Source organism: Agelaius phoeniceus, chromosome 6 (assembly GCF_051311805.1).
Source record: "Agelaius phoeniceus isolate bAgePho1 chromosome 6, bAgePho1.hap1, whole genome shotgun sequence".
In the NCBI taxonomy this organism is placed as follows: domain Eukaryota; kingdom Metazoa; phylum Chordata; class Aves; order Passeriformes; family Icteridae; genus Agelaius; species Agelaius phoeniceus.
The window spans coordinates 16,159,540-16,178,365 of NC_135270.1; the positions used below are offsets into that span (position 1 = coordinate 16,159,540).

General features: G+C 42.3%; 1 protein-coding gene across 6 annotated transcripts in view; it reads left to right on the top strand.

Annotated features, from left to right (window-relative positions):
- The window catches only part of OSBPL5 (oxysterol binding protein like 5), a 174,126-nt gene that overhangs the window by 138,961 nt on the left and 16,339 nt on the right, over positions 1-18,826 (top strand). For all 6 annotated transcript variants that reach the window (XM_054635593.2, XM_077179915.1, XM_077179914.1 and 3 more), the window contains 6 exons: positions 6,303-6,474; positions 11,584-11,803; positions 15,440-15,624; positions 17,021-17,102; positions 17,723-17,821; positions 18,685-18,781. In XM_054635593.2, coding sequence (XP_054491568.1) covers positions 6,303-6,474; positions 11,584-11,803; positions 15,440-15,624; positions 17,021-17,102; positions 17,723-17,821; positions 18,685-18,781 — 855 coding nt within the window. The remainder of the gene's footprint in view (positions 1-6,302; positions 6,475-11,583; positions 11,804-15,439; positions 15,625-17,020; positions 17,103-17,722; positions 17,822-18,684; positions 18,782-18,826) is intronic.

An 18,826-nucleotide genomic window follows, 5' to 3' on the forward strand; every position in this document is an offset into this window, starting at 1 on the left:
GGGAGGATGTGAATCTCCAGACAAGAGGGAAGAACAGCTTCCTCCCAAACACATGTCCTGACAAAGGGCCAAACATGAGTGTCATACATGGAGATGAGTGACTTGGGGACAGTATTAATGTCAGTAGGTCATGTAAAACGTGCAGACAAAGACACAAGGAGGAGAAACTGCTACATGTAAAGAATTCTGTATAAACTGCAGGAGATTAAGGCTTGTACTTTGCAGTTTATATGGTTTGATTTTAAGCTCAGAAGACAGGACTGAAATGGTTTTAGACTGTTACATTGCTTCACCTGTTGTAAAGAGGCATGTCCAAAAGGGTGTCCCTGAGTTTCATTTCTTTAACACACTGGACAAACCTAGAGGATGCAGGAGAGACAGGAGATTGAGGTAAAATGAGCTAAGCCAGCTGAGACAAATGGGGCAGGTGGGATTTTGGCCCTTGTGTATATTTGAACTGTTTTCACATTTTCCCCGTAGGGCAATACTGAATGAATCTACAGCATCTCTGAGGAGGTGTCCTTATTGTGGTGTTCTTAACACAGTCTCCCATGTTAGTAGTGGAAAATGAACAACAAAGCATTTGGCAAATATAACTAACTCGTGGAGGCCTCTGACTTGCTGGGAAATACTGAGTTGCTGCATATGTTAGATGTACAGTTCAGCCATCCTGGCAACTCTATCATGATCAGCATGGCCTACTTTTTCTCTCAGCATTTCAGAATCCCCATTTTCCCCTCTGCTGTACCATCTGTGACAGACTGTTGGTAGGATTTAAGATCATGACTTCTGGACAATCTGCAGAACCCACTGCCCAGCTACAGCAGATTTCACATTCACAGACCAGAGCTGCAGTCTGCTTTTTGATGTGTTTTAAACATCAACCTCTGGAAAGGTCATGTCAGCCTACAGGGCTCAACCTGTACATGTGCATGGTCTTTCTTTCTTACCAGTTTCAAAAAAGAACTGCTTTTTCTGAACCAGTGACTGTGTCTACATTTCAGATTTGTGTTGAGGAGTGACTTAGAATTAGTAGTTTAAATCTTTCCCAAGCTTCCTGCCCAGACCATTCTGGAGCTGCCCCTGAGATCTTAGACACTGATGTGTCCTAAGCATTTTAAGTCACCTGCTTAGGTCTCACAGTGAGGATCTCCACTGTGCCATGGGCACTGATGCCACAGGGCGTATTGCTACTAATGGAATTCAAAGTAGCAGATTACCAACATTAAAATCTTAACAGTGGAATTGTAAATCACATTTACATTTCATTCCTTCTGTCTGCCCTCTCCTTCAGGTATGCTTTGGGTAGCCTCCAGTGCCCAATGTGGATACAGTTGTGTGGAAATCCTGATGGATTACAGTGTTGTTCCTTTTCTAGGCATCAGGCCCTTCCCCCCAAACTGATGCTCTCATCTGGGGAGGAAATTAGGTTATTGAAATAAGGGTCACGCACAAAAGCAAAGAACCACAGGGAAGATTGCAATTTGAAACCAATTTAACAATGAAATACATCTCTGGGTCTTGGCAGCTCTGGAGAAAATAGAATATCTTTTTAGCTTTATGTCTGTGTTTCATATTCCTTGGCCCTTTCACAGTAGTTTAAAATCCAGGCTTCTGCAACAATATTTCATTAAGTTCACTGCATAAATTGCACCTGCAGCTAATTGAGAGCTCACATCCTTGCATCTTGACAGCCAAAGTGGGAGAAATCATGCACGGAGGCACCCAAGTGGTACAGCAAAATAAGCAGTCAGCTGAACATGATGACCTTAATGTTCACTGACTGAAGCAAATCAGCCTCTTCTCACCATTCGTGATTTGTGTGCACTTGAGCAAGAATTCATCGTTTCCAGGTGACAGTCTACTTCAGGTTGATTTTTAAAAGCATCTATCTTCTAAGTGTGAGGCATGAGGCCAAAGCTGGAGGACTTTAATAATTCAAGAAGAATAATATTCCCTTAGTGATGCCTCTCTGGAGGAATGTGTGGTTGCTCAGTGTGAGCCTTTTGAAGTCTTAATTGGCAAGAGATTCTTCCCAGGTGTTCTGTAGCTACAGGAATGCAGTGGAGAAGAAGTATAGTCCCAGACTGATATTTCTGTGTGTAAGGGTGTGATTCCATCTAGAGCAGATTCTTCTTTCTGGTGAGTGCTGAGAGAACATTGGCTGCATCCTCCGTGACCAGCTGCTACAAAACGTGGCAGATAGACTTGGCACATCAGATTATGAGTTCTTCTAGGTGAGTGCAAAGAATTTCAAAACTGAATAGCTTAGTGTTTTCAGTGCTGCCTGTTTTTGTCCTGTGAGATATTTTTGTACTTTTAGATCTCTTCAAAGACTAGGACAGAGTCAAGTTTTTCTTTTAACTGAGTCTAGGTTAGCAGCATAAGCACCTTCTGTTGTTTTGACTTTTTTTTTTTTCCCCAAGAGGGAGAAGAAATTATTTTTGTCTCTTGGTTTTAGTAGTTCCTTTTGTCTGTGAAAAAAAAGAATTGGTGCAAGCATATGCCTGCTGCTATTCAGCCTTGCAGCCTCCAGGTTTCTTCGTGGTGCCAGAGGTGCCCTGCTGACCCAGGAGGTGTCCTGCAAGGAGCCATAGTGATTCCTGTTTGCACCTCAAAGCATGTACAGGAAACCAAAGGATCAGGACCAGCCAGCCTGGTCCTGCTTGACCAACCTGATCTCCTTCTATGGCAAGGTGACCTGCTTAGTGGATGAGCCCTGGAACAGGCTGCCCAGGGAAGTGGCTGAGTCAACATCCCTGCAGGTATTTAGAAGACATGCAGATGTAGCACTTTGGGACACGGGTAATGGTGGACTTGGCAGTCCTGGGTTAGCAGTTGCACTTGATGATCTCAGAGGTATTTTCCAATGTAAACAACTCTCTGTTTCTATATAATTTGATTTGAGAAGAGCTTAAAAGCTTGTGGGGAGATTCTGCCACAAGCTGACAATATACTTCTGGGTTTTTCTTCAGAATTTAAACATATGCTGAGTTTAGGCCACAGTTTGTAAAAAATTATAACTGATAATTGATTGCAGTTTTTACATTGCAGCCTCATACCTCCTAAAAGAATATTATTGTAACTTTTTTTTTTGGCTTCCTTCATATGCACCCTTTTGGGCTGCCCTTTCTTTCTGAAGGAACCCACATCTTACATTATTTTCTGATCTAATTACCCTGTATACAAAAAAGCCCTATTTGAGTCACCCACTCAAAATTAGAAGATGTGAGAATTAAGGTAGCCATGAAGCCTTCATGCAGTACCATCACTGTAGATGACAGCCTTTAATTATGTGACCACATTCATTTCTCCCCTTCTGCAGTCCCTGAGGGAGTGAGTAGAGTTGTCAGGTAAGCAATTAAGTAATCCAAATGCTAGCATTTTTGTATCATCTCCACAATCCAGAAGAATAGAGCTCAATAGAAGGGTCACTCAGATGTAAAAACATTTCATATAGGCCTTTAGCAAGGAAACAGGTTTATCTTGTGTGCAATCCCTGTAATTGAGAGAGTATAATTTTATGGTTTTATGCTGCAATTAACACACCATTGACTTGCAGAGAATGTAACCTTTTTATTTGCAGAGGTAAGCCCGTGTTTTCCATCTGGGTTAGTGGTATGTGTTTGTTTGAATTCACAGCACCACCTGATGGCTGAAGGCCCATTTCTGGGCTTGGGGATGCTCTGCATCCCTTCGGTTCAGTTTCTGTTAGAAATGAAAACAAGGGTGTACACTGATGCCATTTCTATGTGCTGCAGGGCACAAAGAATGCTGACTGCTGATGCACAGCAAGTTCCTCTAAAGCTTTGTGTATCTGCCTGGGACTATTAAAATGAATATTTAATGGTTTGGGTTTTTTTTTTTTTTTCATTTAAGCTCCTTGAATAAGGCTTCAGAAAAGATTCAGGTTTCTCATAACACCTTCCAGGGAGTTATCTGAAGAGTTGGAAACCCTGGATGTATTGTGTAGAAATTTCTTCTGGTGATGTAGTGAACCCCCAAATTTTTGACCAAGCCTGTAAGGTCATGGCAGCACCGGTGAACACCTTTGGCAGTGGGGTGAGGGTAAAAGAGCTGCCCATGGGTCATGGCCAGCATGGGCTGCTCTGTCTACATCCCCAGGCTGGGGGATGTCTGAGGGAGACTTGGGGCCACCCTTGCCTCAGCCATCACAGGATAATGAGTGTACCTGAGAGCTGCAGAGCGCTGAGATGACCTCGGTGCTGCCTCACAGGGCTCATGCTGCTACAAATCAACCTACCTGTCAAAGCACCTGACTTTAACAGCCTATTTAATACAAAAATATCTTGACATATGCAGCATTTCCAAATGTCAAATCACAGAGTTCTCACTCTGCGGAACTGGAAAAGCAAAGCAATTTTAAAAGCAGAGGAGAGTCAAGGCGGGGAGCCTGAGCAGGAGTGTACTCCCTTGTGAGGCACAGCCTGAAACAGATTTGCATAGTGGTGGGTTTGGGGGACAAGGAATATGTGGGAGGAGGTGGATTTGTGCAGCCATTAACTCTAATGGGTTATCCATGCAAATCCTCCACATGGTGAGAACGGCATAAATCTCTGCCTGTAAAGCCTTAATGCATGAATATTTGTTAAATACAAAATAGTGTGAAATCAATTCCAACAGCATTCAAACTTTCTAATCTTTTATTAACCATTATTTGTGATGTTATTATTAAATCATAAGCGGATGCTGATGGAATTTATTGGATAAAATTAGAATAAATGACTGGGGCTCTGCAGTGTTCATGGCTAACTGTTCAAGTGCAATTCTTCAAAAATTTGAGATGTTTTTATTTTAGTGGTTGCAGCTTTGTATGAAAGCAAGCATTGAAAGCCACTCAAATTTGTAAATATTTCTTTATATGCATGTTCTAGATTTTTTTTTTGAGCTGTCATTTGTCTTATAGAGCCAAATTTTGGTAATGTTGAAGTTGATGGGAATTCTGCCCAGGAGAGCAGCAGGATCCCAGTGAGATTTATGCATGTGCTTGATACTGTGTGATAGAAAAGAATTTAATGAAAATTTTGCCAAATGGGACCAGGAGTGAATACAGTCCAGGGAAACCCTGTTTGCAGCACTTGCCATTGCTAGAGAAAAATCCTTTGTTTCCTTCACTGCCTCTCAATCAGCTTCTAATTATTGTGAAATGTATTCTGAGAAGTGTAATGAAGAGTTCTATTTTACAAGCTTGAAATTAGAGGATAACTCCCGTGCTGCTTCAATTCTCGAATGTTCAGCTAATTTGCAGGTGTCCTGGCCTCATTAATGACTGCACTACAGAACCAGGCTATTTTCAGGTGCTTCCAGGAGTACAGCAGCTCCAGCACTGTGGTAGTTGGGCTTTAACACACAGCTTTGTAGCCTTGTATGGATCATTGCAAAAAGAGCCGAGGGGCAGCTTGGATTCCTGTGCTTTTCATTTGCTGTCTGTCTGTGGGACCTGTGCAGGCCATAAGGAAATCCAGTGTGGCTGTGCACAGGAGCTGCAGTTTGTCTTGGCTCTGTGCCATGCTTACAGTTCTCCAAAATGGACCCGTCAGGTAAAGATTTTTTTGCAGCAAGATAAGAAAAAATGATGCCCCACAGAGATTATCTGATGGACCAGGCAGAGAGAAGGAATGGAAAAATAAATTTAAAATGCAGAAAAAGAGGGAAAATAAACAGCCTGACAATTTCCTCTAGTCTCAATCACTCTGTCACATATTGACCATCCTGGATCTTGATTGGAATGGTGGTGCAGCACTACAGCCAGCATGGGACCCCTGAGCAGGCTGTGGTTCAGTGATCCCAGGGTAAGCAGGGATCTCTCCCACAGAGCTCAGTGCCCTGGCATCTCCCTGCCATTGGGAAGTGCATGAGGTGGGGATGCCAAGGGGTGAATGTGTTTTGGGGGGTGTATTACTTGCAAACAGGAGATGCTGAGTGGTGTGTAAGCACTGTACCCACACAGATTTCCTGCATCTCAGACTAAATCAGAAAGGGGCAATGGGATGTGAACAAGTTGTGGGAGATCAGAAGGGGATGTTACTAGGGAAGAGGGAGTTGGGGTGAGCTTCCCACTGTATCACCCATGCAGATGTGTTACTCATGCAGCTGCTAAAACACACCATTCCTGGCAAGATAACCTAGGGATCATATGTATGAAAAATATATTGTACCCAGTGACTTCCTGAATTATAATGATAATGAGCTTTACTCCCAGGCAAGAAGCTTTTGAGAAGCAGTGCATGAATTGTGTTATTCACTCTGCTGTGCTTCAGTAACTCCTTTTGTTTTCACAGGCCGATGCTGGCTGGATGCTCTGGAGCTTGCCCTGCGTTGCTCCAGCCTCTTCAGGCTCGGTGCCTCCAAGCAGGGAAAGGATGGAGACGTGAACTGCTCGAGTGACTCTGCACATGCAGGGCTCAACCACCTCTTGCACACCAGTGCTATGTCAGACCAGGAGTTCTTCCAGTAAGATGGGGCTGTTACTCCTTGATGCACAGAGAGGTGGCACATGGCTCAAACTTGAGTGTAATCTAGCCAGAGTCCACTGAGGAAATCTGTTCAAAAACCAGCCTGTGTGTTCTGCTGCTGCATCCCTCACTAATATATGGGCTGGGTGTTGCTACCTAATGTTTGAACACACGGGCTGGGGGAAATCTCAGCTGTGTTTGTTTGTACATAAACAACTTTCTTCTGTCCCCTGCTTGGGCCAAAATGGTATCTGGGGATGCCAGCATGAAAAATGGCTTGCCTGAGTAAAGATTGCAGAATCTAGCTGCTGTAGTTACACAGACACAGTCACTAACAATGTCTGTGTGTTGCTAGCACATATGGCTCTGAGTCTGATCTATTTTTTAATAATGTGTACTCTTCCCTAGTAATACTGTGTTATAGTCAGCAGAGTGCACACACTGCATCCTTAGTTTTATAATTACTTTCTCTCTCTGCAGGGGTTTTGAGGGGTGTCCAGTTCCTTCCTCAGTGAATCAGACAAATTTTTACGTAAGGGGAAAGAAGTCCCCACAGCCTCCATTCTATTCATATTCCTAGTATTACTGCTGCATTTTGGAACATCAAAGCTCTGTACACATTAAAACGCCCCAGGCCTTTCTGTTGCTTATAGCTGAGTAAGCAACTTCAAGAATCCTCCTGGTATAGACATTTGGCCTTTGGAGTGAGAACTGGGAGAGGTAGTGTCTATTTCTAGTTCTGCTGATTGGAATTTGACTTTCAGAGTTCACAGCGATGCACCATCAGTTATGCAGTTTCTAGGGTAGCAATTCTTGCAGTCTGCAAAGATGATGCCTTGCAAAGCAGGACCTCACCATTAAGAGGCTTTCTTGGTCTCTGTTATAACAACAGCAGGAGTCTGAGTCCTCTTCAGAGTGTTTAGGTACCTCTGGCCCCATGGGACTTAAGGGGTGGCATCATTTCAGTCTGCCCTTTGCCCTGATAGGTTCTGGTAATTGCAGCATGTGTTCTCCAGTCCTGCTGCTGTTCAGGTTTTTACCTAGAGTTTGAAGAGAGCTTTACTGAAAAGCAGTGGGAGAAGAAAAGGAAATCTAATATCTTACCACATCATGTGCCCTAGTACTTGTGCTCATGGGCTTCTTTCATAATACTTTCATTATGTCTGGAAGTCTCTGTGCTCACTGGGATAATGAATTCAAGAATGCAGTAGACTTGTTTTTTGGCTGATGGATATGTGTACAGAAATATACATAATATTAAAATGGAGCCTGTGGCACTGAGAATATTTAGGCAAACCCATGGCTACTATAAACTGATACAGAAGATAGGGTTAAAACTGTAGTAAAGTATTTCTTCAGAATGTGATGTGTGAATGATGCTTAAGTGATGCCTCTATTTCACCTCTTAGTTGTCCAACATTAAAAGTCCCCTTGAAACATGGGACTCAGTAGTAGCAACACACATGGCAGAGTTTTCAGCAGGACAGAGTACCCACAGTTGCAATCAGATATTTCTTACAGGCTCAAATTTTAGCTGAGTCTGGTTCAAGCTGGGCATTCAGCATGTGGTCATCTGGACAGTACCCTCTCCTTTCTGAGTCCTACCTCGTTGGGAAAGTGTACCCAAACTCCCCAGTGCTTAAAGCCATGGGGAGTTTGAGGGTTGCAGGACAGGAGGATGACTTGCTGTCATCCCTGAAGGAATGAAGAACATTTAAATAAGGGAGAATGCAAAACCCAAACTGTGCAAGTGCTGAGCAAAGTCATTTTGGTTTGCCAGTGACAGTGGCTTCCTCACAGGGATTCAATCATTCTAATTAAATGCTTTCCCTACAGGGAATCTTACCAATTAAATTGGCATGCAGTTGTTAGGGGGCCAGTTAATTACATTTAACTCTATGTTCAAATTAGCCAAACTACTCTGTCAAGAACAGAAAAAGAAAGGGAAGATGATGGATATTATGGGGAGAACAAAACCCCCTTGGGAGCTGGCAAAAGCAGATTTTCTTTTGAGCCAAAGTTGCATTTGTCTGCTGGCTGCTTTGCTCCTTTCCTGCTGGGAAACAAATCAAGATTATACAGTGATTTTAAAATCCATGTCTTTAGTGACATATAAAAATGAGAGAGAGAACTGTGTGAGTGAATCAAAGCCTTAAGTACTGTGTAAATCAGTGCTTTTAGAAAAGAGACTTTTAGGGCACCAGGCACTCTTCTTCTAATATGAAGTTGTATTTCTTGTGGCTTCCATATCTCATCTCCAGCAGCCCCAGGAGTCTGGCTGGTTACTTCTTTGCAAAAGCCAATTTTTTTTCTTTGCTTCGTGTAGAAGAGCAGTATCAAACCCAAAGTACTGGTCACCAACTGATATTTCCAGGAATGCCACTTAGAGAATAAAGCACTGTAAGAGAACAGTAAATTAGCCATGAAAAGTGCCAGGTTACCCATGTTCTTGGTGGAAATCCAGTGCTGACTTTTAGCATAGTCATTTTCCCCCCCAGCTTTTGGATTCTGGTCCAAATCTCATTGGAAGCCCCTGGGAAGTCTTTACATTGATTAATTGGCCAAGCTCATGGCATGGCATTTGTTTGTAGCACATCACATATATTCAGTGGTGATTCTCTTTGGAGAAAGAACCCAGGTGCACTTCAGCATCTCATGTTTGATCTTCAGAATGAGAAGCATCTGTTTTCCTTTTGGTTCCCCAGAGTGGCTCTGTGGCTCTGGATGTATTAAGTCTTGCCTGGTTTGTGGTGGTGGGTAATCAGTGCACAGTTCAGTGGAATTTAATATGAATCTGATTTCCCTCTTGGACTAAATCTGAAATCTTAAAAAATACTGGGGTGGGTGGTGGTGGTGGTGAGAGAAAACTAAGAAAATAGTAATTTACTCCATTAAACGTCAAATACTTCCCAAATGTGAGGCAGGTGACACTGGAAAACTTGCTCTTCTTACAAATGTGAAATAGAAACAAGTGCTGCATCTCAGCATGAACTAAAAGCCTTATAATGAACTGTTCTTTCAAGTATTTTTCCCCCATGGAGAAGATTTTCATTGGGTCTAGGGAGCAAAGCAACCACAGTCAACACTCACATGTTTCCCTGATCATTGAAAAATTAAGAACTAAATTAGGTATTTAAATGATCAAAACCAAATAATTTCCTGGATATAACATCCAGAAAACAACTGTGGTGAGGAATCATGGATAATATCTCCAGACAGCTCTCTCCTCATCTTTCTTCTGCTTTACTATTTTAAATTCATGTGTGTGTAATCTGTGTCTCCAGTGTGTTTGGTTATCAGTCATTACATTTGCTGCCTGCTGGCTAAAAAAGAGAATTAACATCCTGGCACTAGAACAATGAAGACACATAATGTCTGATAGCAAATTATTAGTGCTGGTCATTGACTCTGATTAATGATCTCAGTTTTATTATACAGTGCAACTATCAGTTAAAAAACCTTGTGGTTTGTATATATAAACACTGTAGATATGTATATGTATGCAGACATACATATATTTACAAAGGGAATTAAAAGAAAGATTTTCTAAAGGCACAGAAAGCTGTAAGATGACACTTCCAAAAGAACTCTAGAAACTGGGCTCTGCCAGAAATTGAGCTGTGGCTGTCACAATGTGGCTTGCTTGGCAAGTTAAAAATCATGAGCTTATTTCAATGCATAGTTGGAAGTTGAGATCTTCTGAAAAGCTGATGCCAGTTCTGAGTTTTGATTCTTCTGTTGCCTTTTTTTTTTTTTTTAATTTAACAGGGCTCTACCTAGCAATGACTAATTAACTTTTTAAAATAGAAGATAACAAAAGTGGGGAAAAGAGCAAGGGTGGGAACTTTCAGCATTCATCCTTAGTAAAAATTGGAACATGGCCAGAATGGCCTGAGAAAATGCCCATCATAGAGAAGCTTGATGCTTGACAGAACATTCCCATGTACTGAGAAATCTTGGAGAGGAAGACAGCCTACAGGAAGCTACAAAACTCTTTAAGATCCAGGGCCTGTTTAGATCCTCTGAAACCCCTTGTATAACTGGAAATCTTTTTTTTTTTTTAATTGCTCTATTGAAGAGCAATTTTTCATGAGATCTCAGTTAAGAAATTTTCAGAGGAAGGACCAGCTGAGAAGCTCAGCTAGTGGGAGTAGGCCAGGCCATGGAAGAGGTAAAGTGTCTGCAGACATATATGAATAAGGAAAACTGTTTCCCATGATAAATACCACTTGAAAAAAGTGCATTTAGTGAATACTTTTCAGCACCTGACCTCTGGCCTGTGCAATCAGGTTCACCATCTGTCATATGAACTGCATCTGCTTTTTCAAGTGGAGATGCTATAGGTTACTTGAGAGAGAATTTTTGCATTCTCTGAAGTCTGGATCACTGAGCATGATACTTGTTACACCTTCCATGCTTTCCCTTAGATGCTGTTATAACTTGGGAGTTCTTCTCACATGCAGTTGTCCACTCCATGCTTTCAACTCTGTTCTTCCACACAGCATCATGTAGGGGGGAAGCACATTCCCCCAGAGGAAGGAATGGATGAGGGAGGGGTATGTGTGTGAGAAAATACTTGCTTCTATTAGTTTTTAAATTTGTCTTTTCTAGTGTAGGGCTGACTTAGGACCACCCTCCATTGAAATAAAATAGCAATAGCACTGAAAAGAAAATGTATCTCGTAATGTCATATTTCTTGTATGTGCTGCAATCCACTGATTTCTGTAAAGGGAAAAATCTCTCCTGATGGGTACTTCAGTTCTCTTATCAGCAGTGTATAGTTGTTGGAGTGCACTTGCTCTGTATCCCTCTGGTCTGTGGGCTCCCATCCAGAGCCAGCAGCAGAGCTGTGTAAGAATGGGTAAATGGAACTGACACCTTTTGAAAAGTGCAGTTTGGAGGGAAAAATTATGATGTAAAATCTCTCATTCTTTCTGGGATAAAACCTTTGTTATTCAGGAAATCAATGAGTCTCAATCAATCTGAGACTGTCCTGGTCTGCACACCCTATTCTGAGTCCTGGGAGTGTTTTTACTGTGTTTTAAAAGCCTTAAGGAATATGGCTTTGTAATTCAAACTGAAGCAAGCAATGAACTGTGTGTTGCAGGTTGAATGAATCAACCCTGGAGAACAACCACCACTTGGAAAATGATGCTTTTTCGGACAAGTCCGAGAGAGACAACATAGAGGAGTCAGAGAATGAAGCACAGGAGAACAGCCGCAAGACAAATGAAAGTGAGAGTGATCAGTCAGAGATACAGGGAGAGCTCTCTCCAGGGAGGAAGGGGACCACTTATATTGAACAAGTCTATGAAGAATTTGGAGAGGTAAGAAAACAAAAATCTTGATTGCTGCCTGTTCCTGTTAAAATGTCTGTTCATAGTATTTGTCCTTCAGCCTTTTAGCTGTGTGGCAGGTAACAGCCAACTTAATGAGTTCTGGTATTTTACAGACAAAGCAAAGCACAGTTTTCTGCTAAATTACATGGTGTTATGTTCTTTAATAATTCTGCATTATGAACAGTAGCTCTGCTACTGTGCTTTGGTAGCATGTTTCCAGCATGAGTGATTCCTTTAACCAGTTATTGCATTAAAGATCTGCACAGCATTGGCACATTCATGGAGCCAGCAGGAGGGGGGATTATTATCCTGGGCATGTGTCCTGGCCAATTAGGGCACTCAGTCCTTGTGTGATACAAAATATGACACTTCCCTTTTTTTTATTATGCATGGAACATCCTATTTTTTGTGTCTGAATGGAGCATTTGAGCCACTTGATTGCTAAATGCCAGTTGCTTATCTGAAAGCCATTTCTCATGACATTTAACAGCAGGAGGATGCATTTCTTTTCCACATAAGAGCCTTGCTAGCTGATGTCATTGTGACACCTCTGAGGAAGGCAGTGGTAGAGAGCTGGGGCAGCCAAGTGTGCTGTGTGAGAATCAGTCTGAGCAGGCAGCAGAGGAGCTCTGCTCTGAACACTTGCTTGCCTGCTGCTTTGAATAAGGAAGCTGAGGTCTTGTTGGTGCATCAAAGAAAGACACTGCTGGGAAGCTGTTTTTTTCTTAGAGTCACAGAATTGTAGAACAATTTACATTAGAAAAGATCCTTAACCAAGTCCAGTTATTAACTCAGCACTGCCAAGTCCACTGCTAAATCATGTCCCTCAGCACCACATCAACATGGCTTTTAAGTGCCTCCAGGGATGGTGACTCCATCACCATCTGTTCCAGGCCTGTTCCTATGCCAGACAATCCTTTTAGTGAAAAAGTTTTGCTAATATCCAATCTAAACTTGCCCTGACATAGCTTGAGGCCACTTCCTCTTCTCCTATCACTTGTTACCTGGAGAAGACACCAACACTCACCTCTCTGCAACCTCCTTTCAGGTAGTTCTAGAGAGTGATACAATCTTCCCTCAACCTTGTTTTCTTCAGGCTAAACCACCCAAGTTCCCTCAGCTGCTCCTTACAGGACTTGTGCTCCAGAGCCTTCACCAGCCTCTTACACTTTTCTTTCAATGTTCTCCTGAAAGTGTAGTACTAATATTGACAAAAAATATATAGTCAAATATATCCTAATTACACCTAGCTTCTCTTCAGTGCACTTTTTTCCCTCAAATCCTCTTGCAGACAAATGGCAACTGTGTTCAAACAGGAGATTTTGAATATAGATGAGTAACTACGCAGCAGCAAAATGAAAGCAAACAATTTCTGTCAGCTGCTTATTCTGGAATGACCTTTCTTCACATGACAAACTTGCCCTAGAAGTGGTGGTAGGGCAGGCTGGTATTTTGGTGTTTGAACAAACATTACAGGCTACACTGATGTGTGTAGTGGGTGTGTGAGAGAAAGAGAGAGATCTCTGCAGTTTTACATTAAAATAAGAAAAAAATGTGCTACAAACCAAGTGAAAAAGATTGCATTTCTGTTGGAGAGTGACACTTAGTATGGCATTAAATAAGTCTCTCTGTAGTGTGTCTGCTCAGGCACAGGCAGCATCCAGTGGGCTTCCAAAAAGAATTGCCGTGGGTGTTTTGTAAGATTTCTTCAGGAGGTGGGCCTGGGGCTGTCATCACCTGGGCCGTGCAGGTAGGACTGGTTGTTGAGTCTCAACTCACTGATGAAAGGAACGTAGAGAAAAATGGGTTTTGTGCAATGATGTAACTCCCCTGGGTGGAGATGTAGCAAGGTAAACACATGCCAGGAGTAATGTCAGTCTTCATCTTAAACTGAAACTGCCCTCAGCCTGTGTGTGCAATTTGGGTGTGGCAGCACAAAGGTCACAGACTGGCACTGTTGCATTTTCAGCTTGGCTGTGAGGGCTCATTTTAAAGGCGTGCACATGGGTAGGTGCCTCACTGGGCTCTTGGAAGGTGTTTGGCATTCCAGTTTTGCCTTGTTTGCAAATGGAATGTGAAGGCAGAGACAGGTGTCAGAAGAACTTTGAGATTGCAAAAGTTGGTCTAGAATACATAATAGGAACTTTAGTAGGTAGATTGATAATAGAAAAAAAAGAAAAACCAAAAAAACCACCCACATTTTTTCCAGGCTTGTAGTTTAAACAAGTTCTAAAAAGGGTTATTATTTGAGGTTGTTCACATCTTCCTGCATCTTTTTCTCTTTCTATTTATGTCCATCCTGTGTGCAGTGATTCATTGTGAGTAACACTTTGTCCAGCAATTTCAACATGGCATTAATTTATATTGGCAGTAGATGAGCACTTGAGAACCTGGATAAATAATGAGAGTTCTGACAGACCTCTGCATTGTGAGCCCTAGGTGATGCTGTGGTATTCCATTTCTCCTTGGAGGTGCAAGGTGTGCATTGCATCAGACTTTCAAAAGAAGAATTGTACAAAAGCTGAAAAGCAGCAAAGTAGCAGAGCTTTGTTGTTCCTCAGTTTGAAATTCCCTCAGCCTGCAAGCCCTGTAGGACTGGTAAACTTGGTGTGACCGTAGAGCTGATTGGGAGGCAACATGGAGGCAATGCTCAGGTAGTGAAAAAGAATGTTTAGTGATTTATACCACCTGAAAATCCTGTTGTGCTGTGCTATGCCCTCTCCCAAACCAAAGTCCATTCCAAAAGTAAATCTGTGTCCTTTTTCTCATAGAAATCTCTTGCCTAAAATCAGTAGAAAGCTCAAGTATTCTCTTTCACTGTTAAATTATGATGCCTAGGGTCCATTAAAATGTAATTTAGTTTGAAAATTTAATTTACCTTCTCTAGTGGTGTGAGAGGCATGTTGCACATCTTGTAAACCCATTGAATGCATAGGAACTACACAGGCCTGAAACCACAGCATAACCCCTGGCTTTTTTTACCTTCACTTCTGCTGCAAAGGGCTCTGAGCAGCACAGGCAGGTGCTGGGGTTTTTGTGCCTCTCACCTGGCAGTGGGGCCCTTGCCATATTGAGACACCAGTTTGTCTTGTCTAGAAGTTGCAGGACTGCTTCTGTTCCCTGTTGATTACTTGTTTACCACCTGCATTTTTCTACATCTATCCTAGTCAATCTTATAATTTCTTGTTTTTGGAGAATGGGGCTGAGAGGAGCTGCCTCTTTGCATCCCCCAGGCCACAGGGATGCTGTGACAGCTCTGGGCATGTCCACCCCTCCTGAGGGCCTGCAGTGCAGAGTGCCCTTGGCTAATGGTGGTCCATGCTGGCCCCTGACAGCCCTGGGGTGTGGAGGCAGTGCCTCAGGAAGGAGTGCAGCAGAGCAGTGCTCACTGCCTCGTGCCAGCCTTCTCAGACACCCAGGGCTTTCTGCTCCACTCACTTGATTGCTTTGGGGGTTCATTTCTACTGAGACATGGCTGATGTCTCTCTGCAGTGGTGTAGGTGAGTGCTCACCCTTGTGCCAGGGCCCGGTGGTCACAGCTCAGCTTGGACCCTGGAGAAATGCACCCACAGGGAATGGTTTTACTGTTCTGTTCCTGCCCTGAAGTTCCCTTTGCCTCTGTAGACAGGGGAGTCGTCTCAGACAGAAACGGTCTCTGAGGAGAACAAGAGCCTAATGTGGATCCTGCTGAAGCAGCTGCGGCCTGGCATGGACCTGTCCCGGGTGGTGCTGCCCACCTTCATCCTGGAGCCGCGCTCCTTCCTTAACAAGCTCTCCGACTACTACTACCATGCCGACCTGCTCTCCCAGTAAGCAGCACACAGGCTGGGCCTGACCTGGGCACTTCTCCTGTACTTGGGAAAATATCTCTGTGTGTGCCAGAAAGGCTCCCAGATACTACTGAGGTCATTGGCTCCAACAGAGATCAAGCCAGGCACCAGCTCAGTGGCTTTTTGTAGATAAAAAAATGCTGCCAGTGAGGGGCAAGGAGGGAAAAGTTAAACTCCAGACAAACCCACCTTTGCTTATGGATGCGTTTGGCACTGTTGACTGGAGCTGATGGGAATTAAGCCAATGCCTTGGAGTTTTGTACAACAGAGCTGTGCCACCTCCTGGTGTGCTCGTGTACATACATGAATAGGGGAATAGGATGGAGCAACCAAAATTGTCAAGCACCTCTGTTCCCCAAAGCAATAGAATTATCATGGTTAAAAAATAAATAAGAAACATCTTTTAAAACCGTTGATGATAGAGGCCTGCTGGGAGCAACAGAGTAGAAAATAGGAAATGTTCTGCTTCCAGATAGGGACCTGCTTTCTGAATGAGATATGCCTAGTGGATTATAAAACCATCATGTGCAATATTTTAATAGCAGCACTAGTTACTCATTTCTATTCCACTTTCTCTGGGTAATTACAGAATCATGGTATTTTCAAGCCTTGTTTGTGGTATTTGTACCATCTGAAGTTAAAGAAATAGTTCTTCTCAGTGCTGATATGTAAGAAGACTTCAAGAGGTTTGGAGGTTTTGATTAAAAATTGTTTAATTTGTGGTTCAGGTGATCCTTCTAAATGAATTTTGCAATAATTTACCCAAGCTGATTTTTAAATCTGACTAAATGGTTGGAAATACCAGGAATGCCTTTGGTTTGGTTTACTTCCTGTTTCATCTTTGAGCATTGTTTGGAGGTGCTGGCTGAGATGACTTTTCCAAGTCCCTTCCAACCTGAGGTGTTGCATGAAATCTCAAAGTGCTGATAGAGCTCATGGAGGACATCAGCTTTAAAGATCTTTTATGAATGAGGAAAACAAAGAAAAAGAGACAAAAAAAAAGTCTTTGATCTTGATGACATAGGTTTATTTTTATGACTCACACTGTTCTACTAGCTTGTGACTCAGTGTGAGAGGCAGTCCCACATTAACCTACTCCAATATCCAATCAAACCTGATACACTCCAGTAATTTTATTGATCTTTTCAAAGAAATGTGGGGCAAGGGGTGCCACTTTTTAACAATTTGTGTTGTGCGATGTACGTTAATAAACTATATATTTTTCTGCTGGGAGACACCTTTCTCACTGGCAGCAGAACAGAAGTTACTTCTCTTTAGTTGTGGGGAAATAGATTTAAATTGATGTTATTATACTGCTAAGAAACTAATGTGATGTGTGACCAGTATAAAGAACATTTTATGTTCTGTTCTGCAGGGCTGTCCTTGAAGATGATCCATACACCCGAATGAAGCAAGTTCTGAGGTGGTATCTGTCCGGCTTCTATAAGAAGCCAAAGGTAAAATGAGACATGAAATTGGGGTTGTAATGGGCATTGAAATCTTCTGCTGTGGTTTTGTTTAATTTCTCTGTTGCTTCTCCTTTGAGACCTTATGTCTTTTACTGCTCAGAAGACTTTGACCATTACTTTTAAAATTGGGGTTGCATTTGGTTTCAGAGTAGACGGTGAATGTAAAATAGTGGCAATCAGCCCCAGAGCCTTTGTACTGCACAGTTAGAAAGTAAAACTAGTAATCAACAAGTAACATGCCCTGGGATGCAAGGTTTTTCTCTTTGCTGAAAGCAGGTCTTCTTTCTCTTTTCAGGCCAATTAGTACCACTGTGCCATGTCCCCACATCAGTGTGCCCTTGCTGTGTATAGTAGCAACAATAATAAAGTTTGATCATCTTTGATTGGGCAGTATTAAATAGTAAAATGGTGAGAATAGCAGATTAATCCATGGCTGGGATGAAAAGATTAGATTAGATGGATATGTAACTAGTTCTTTAGTTTTTATTCTTGCGATTGACTTTGTGTAAAGCATCCAAGAAAAAAATTACTGTATTGTTTTGTGGCCATTTGTAGCATTGGATTGCAAATCTTCATTTGTAGCAGATTTTGATTACTTGGTTTTTCAGGGAATAAAAAAGCCATACAACCCTATTCTGGGAGAGACATTTCGCTGCTGTTGGTTTCACCCCCAGACGAACAGTCACACATTTTACATAGCAGAACAGGTGAGTTGCTGCTTGGATGCTCAACTGTTGCCACCACCAACCTGCTTGCACCTCCATGCACAGAAACACACTACTCCTCTCACCCTAGGAGCTCTGTGTAAACAGGCAGAGTGTACCTGGGGTAAACTGGCTGCTGATCTTTTTTCTTTGCAGATTTACAGAAATTATGTGAGGCTTGGTGGGCACTCAAGACTATAACAGCAGGTCTTCCATATATAACATCAGCTTCTTCAATGGGATTCTGCCCTGCTGTTTTCTTATTGTTAATAAAATGGGAGTTGTATTGCCTCTGTCAAAAAGAGCATAAAACACACAACCAAATCCTTCCATCTTTTTATTTCTAAACTTTCTATGATGATTTTAATAGGAGTAAATCGAGGGCTTATCTCTATGTTTTTGTGATTAAATGAAGAGCAGAGCTCATAAGTTAACTGGCCTAACAAAGTGTAGTTTGAAATTTATCATGTTAATAAAGGAATCTGAGAACTGTGTGGTCTTTGGTAAAGGGACTCCCAGTTTCATTCACATTGTTCCCCTATTTGATTAGATAATTTTAGCTTTGTTAAAATTTTATTTCAACCACTGCATGCATTTCACGGAGGTCATTCAAATGCTGCACTAAAGTTCTGCACTGTTCATTTATTGTCTTGAAAACCTTACACTCAACCTGTTGGCCTGAAAGTGATCTCACGTGCACAAGCTCAAGAAAATACAGGGTGAGGGAGAAAGATTAGATGTATAATGCTCTTATACATAATAATGGTGTCATGTATTGTGTTCCCCCTTTGTTCTGCACCCCCCCCCCCCACTCTGCTTGGCCTGTGCACACTGCTCTAAATGACCCCTGCCTGTTTTTATCCTAGGTGTCCCATCACCCACCAGTGTCAGCTTTTCACGTCAGCAATAGGAAGGATGGATTCTGCATTTCTGGCAGTATTCTAGCTAGGTCCAAGTTTTATGGTAAGGCATTAAGTCTAGGCCTCCTCCAGGTAATGTTGTGGCATC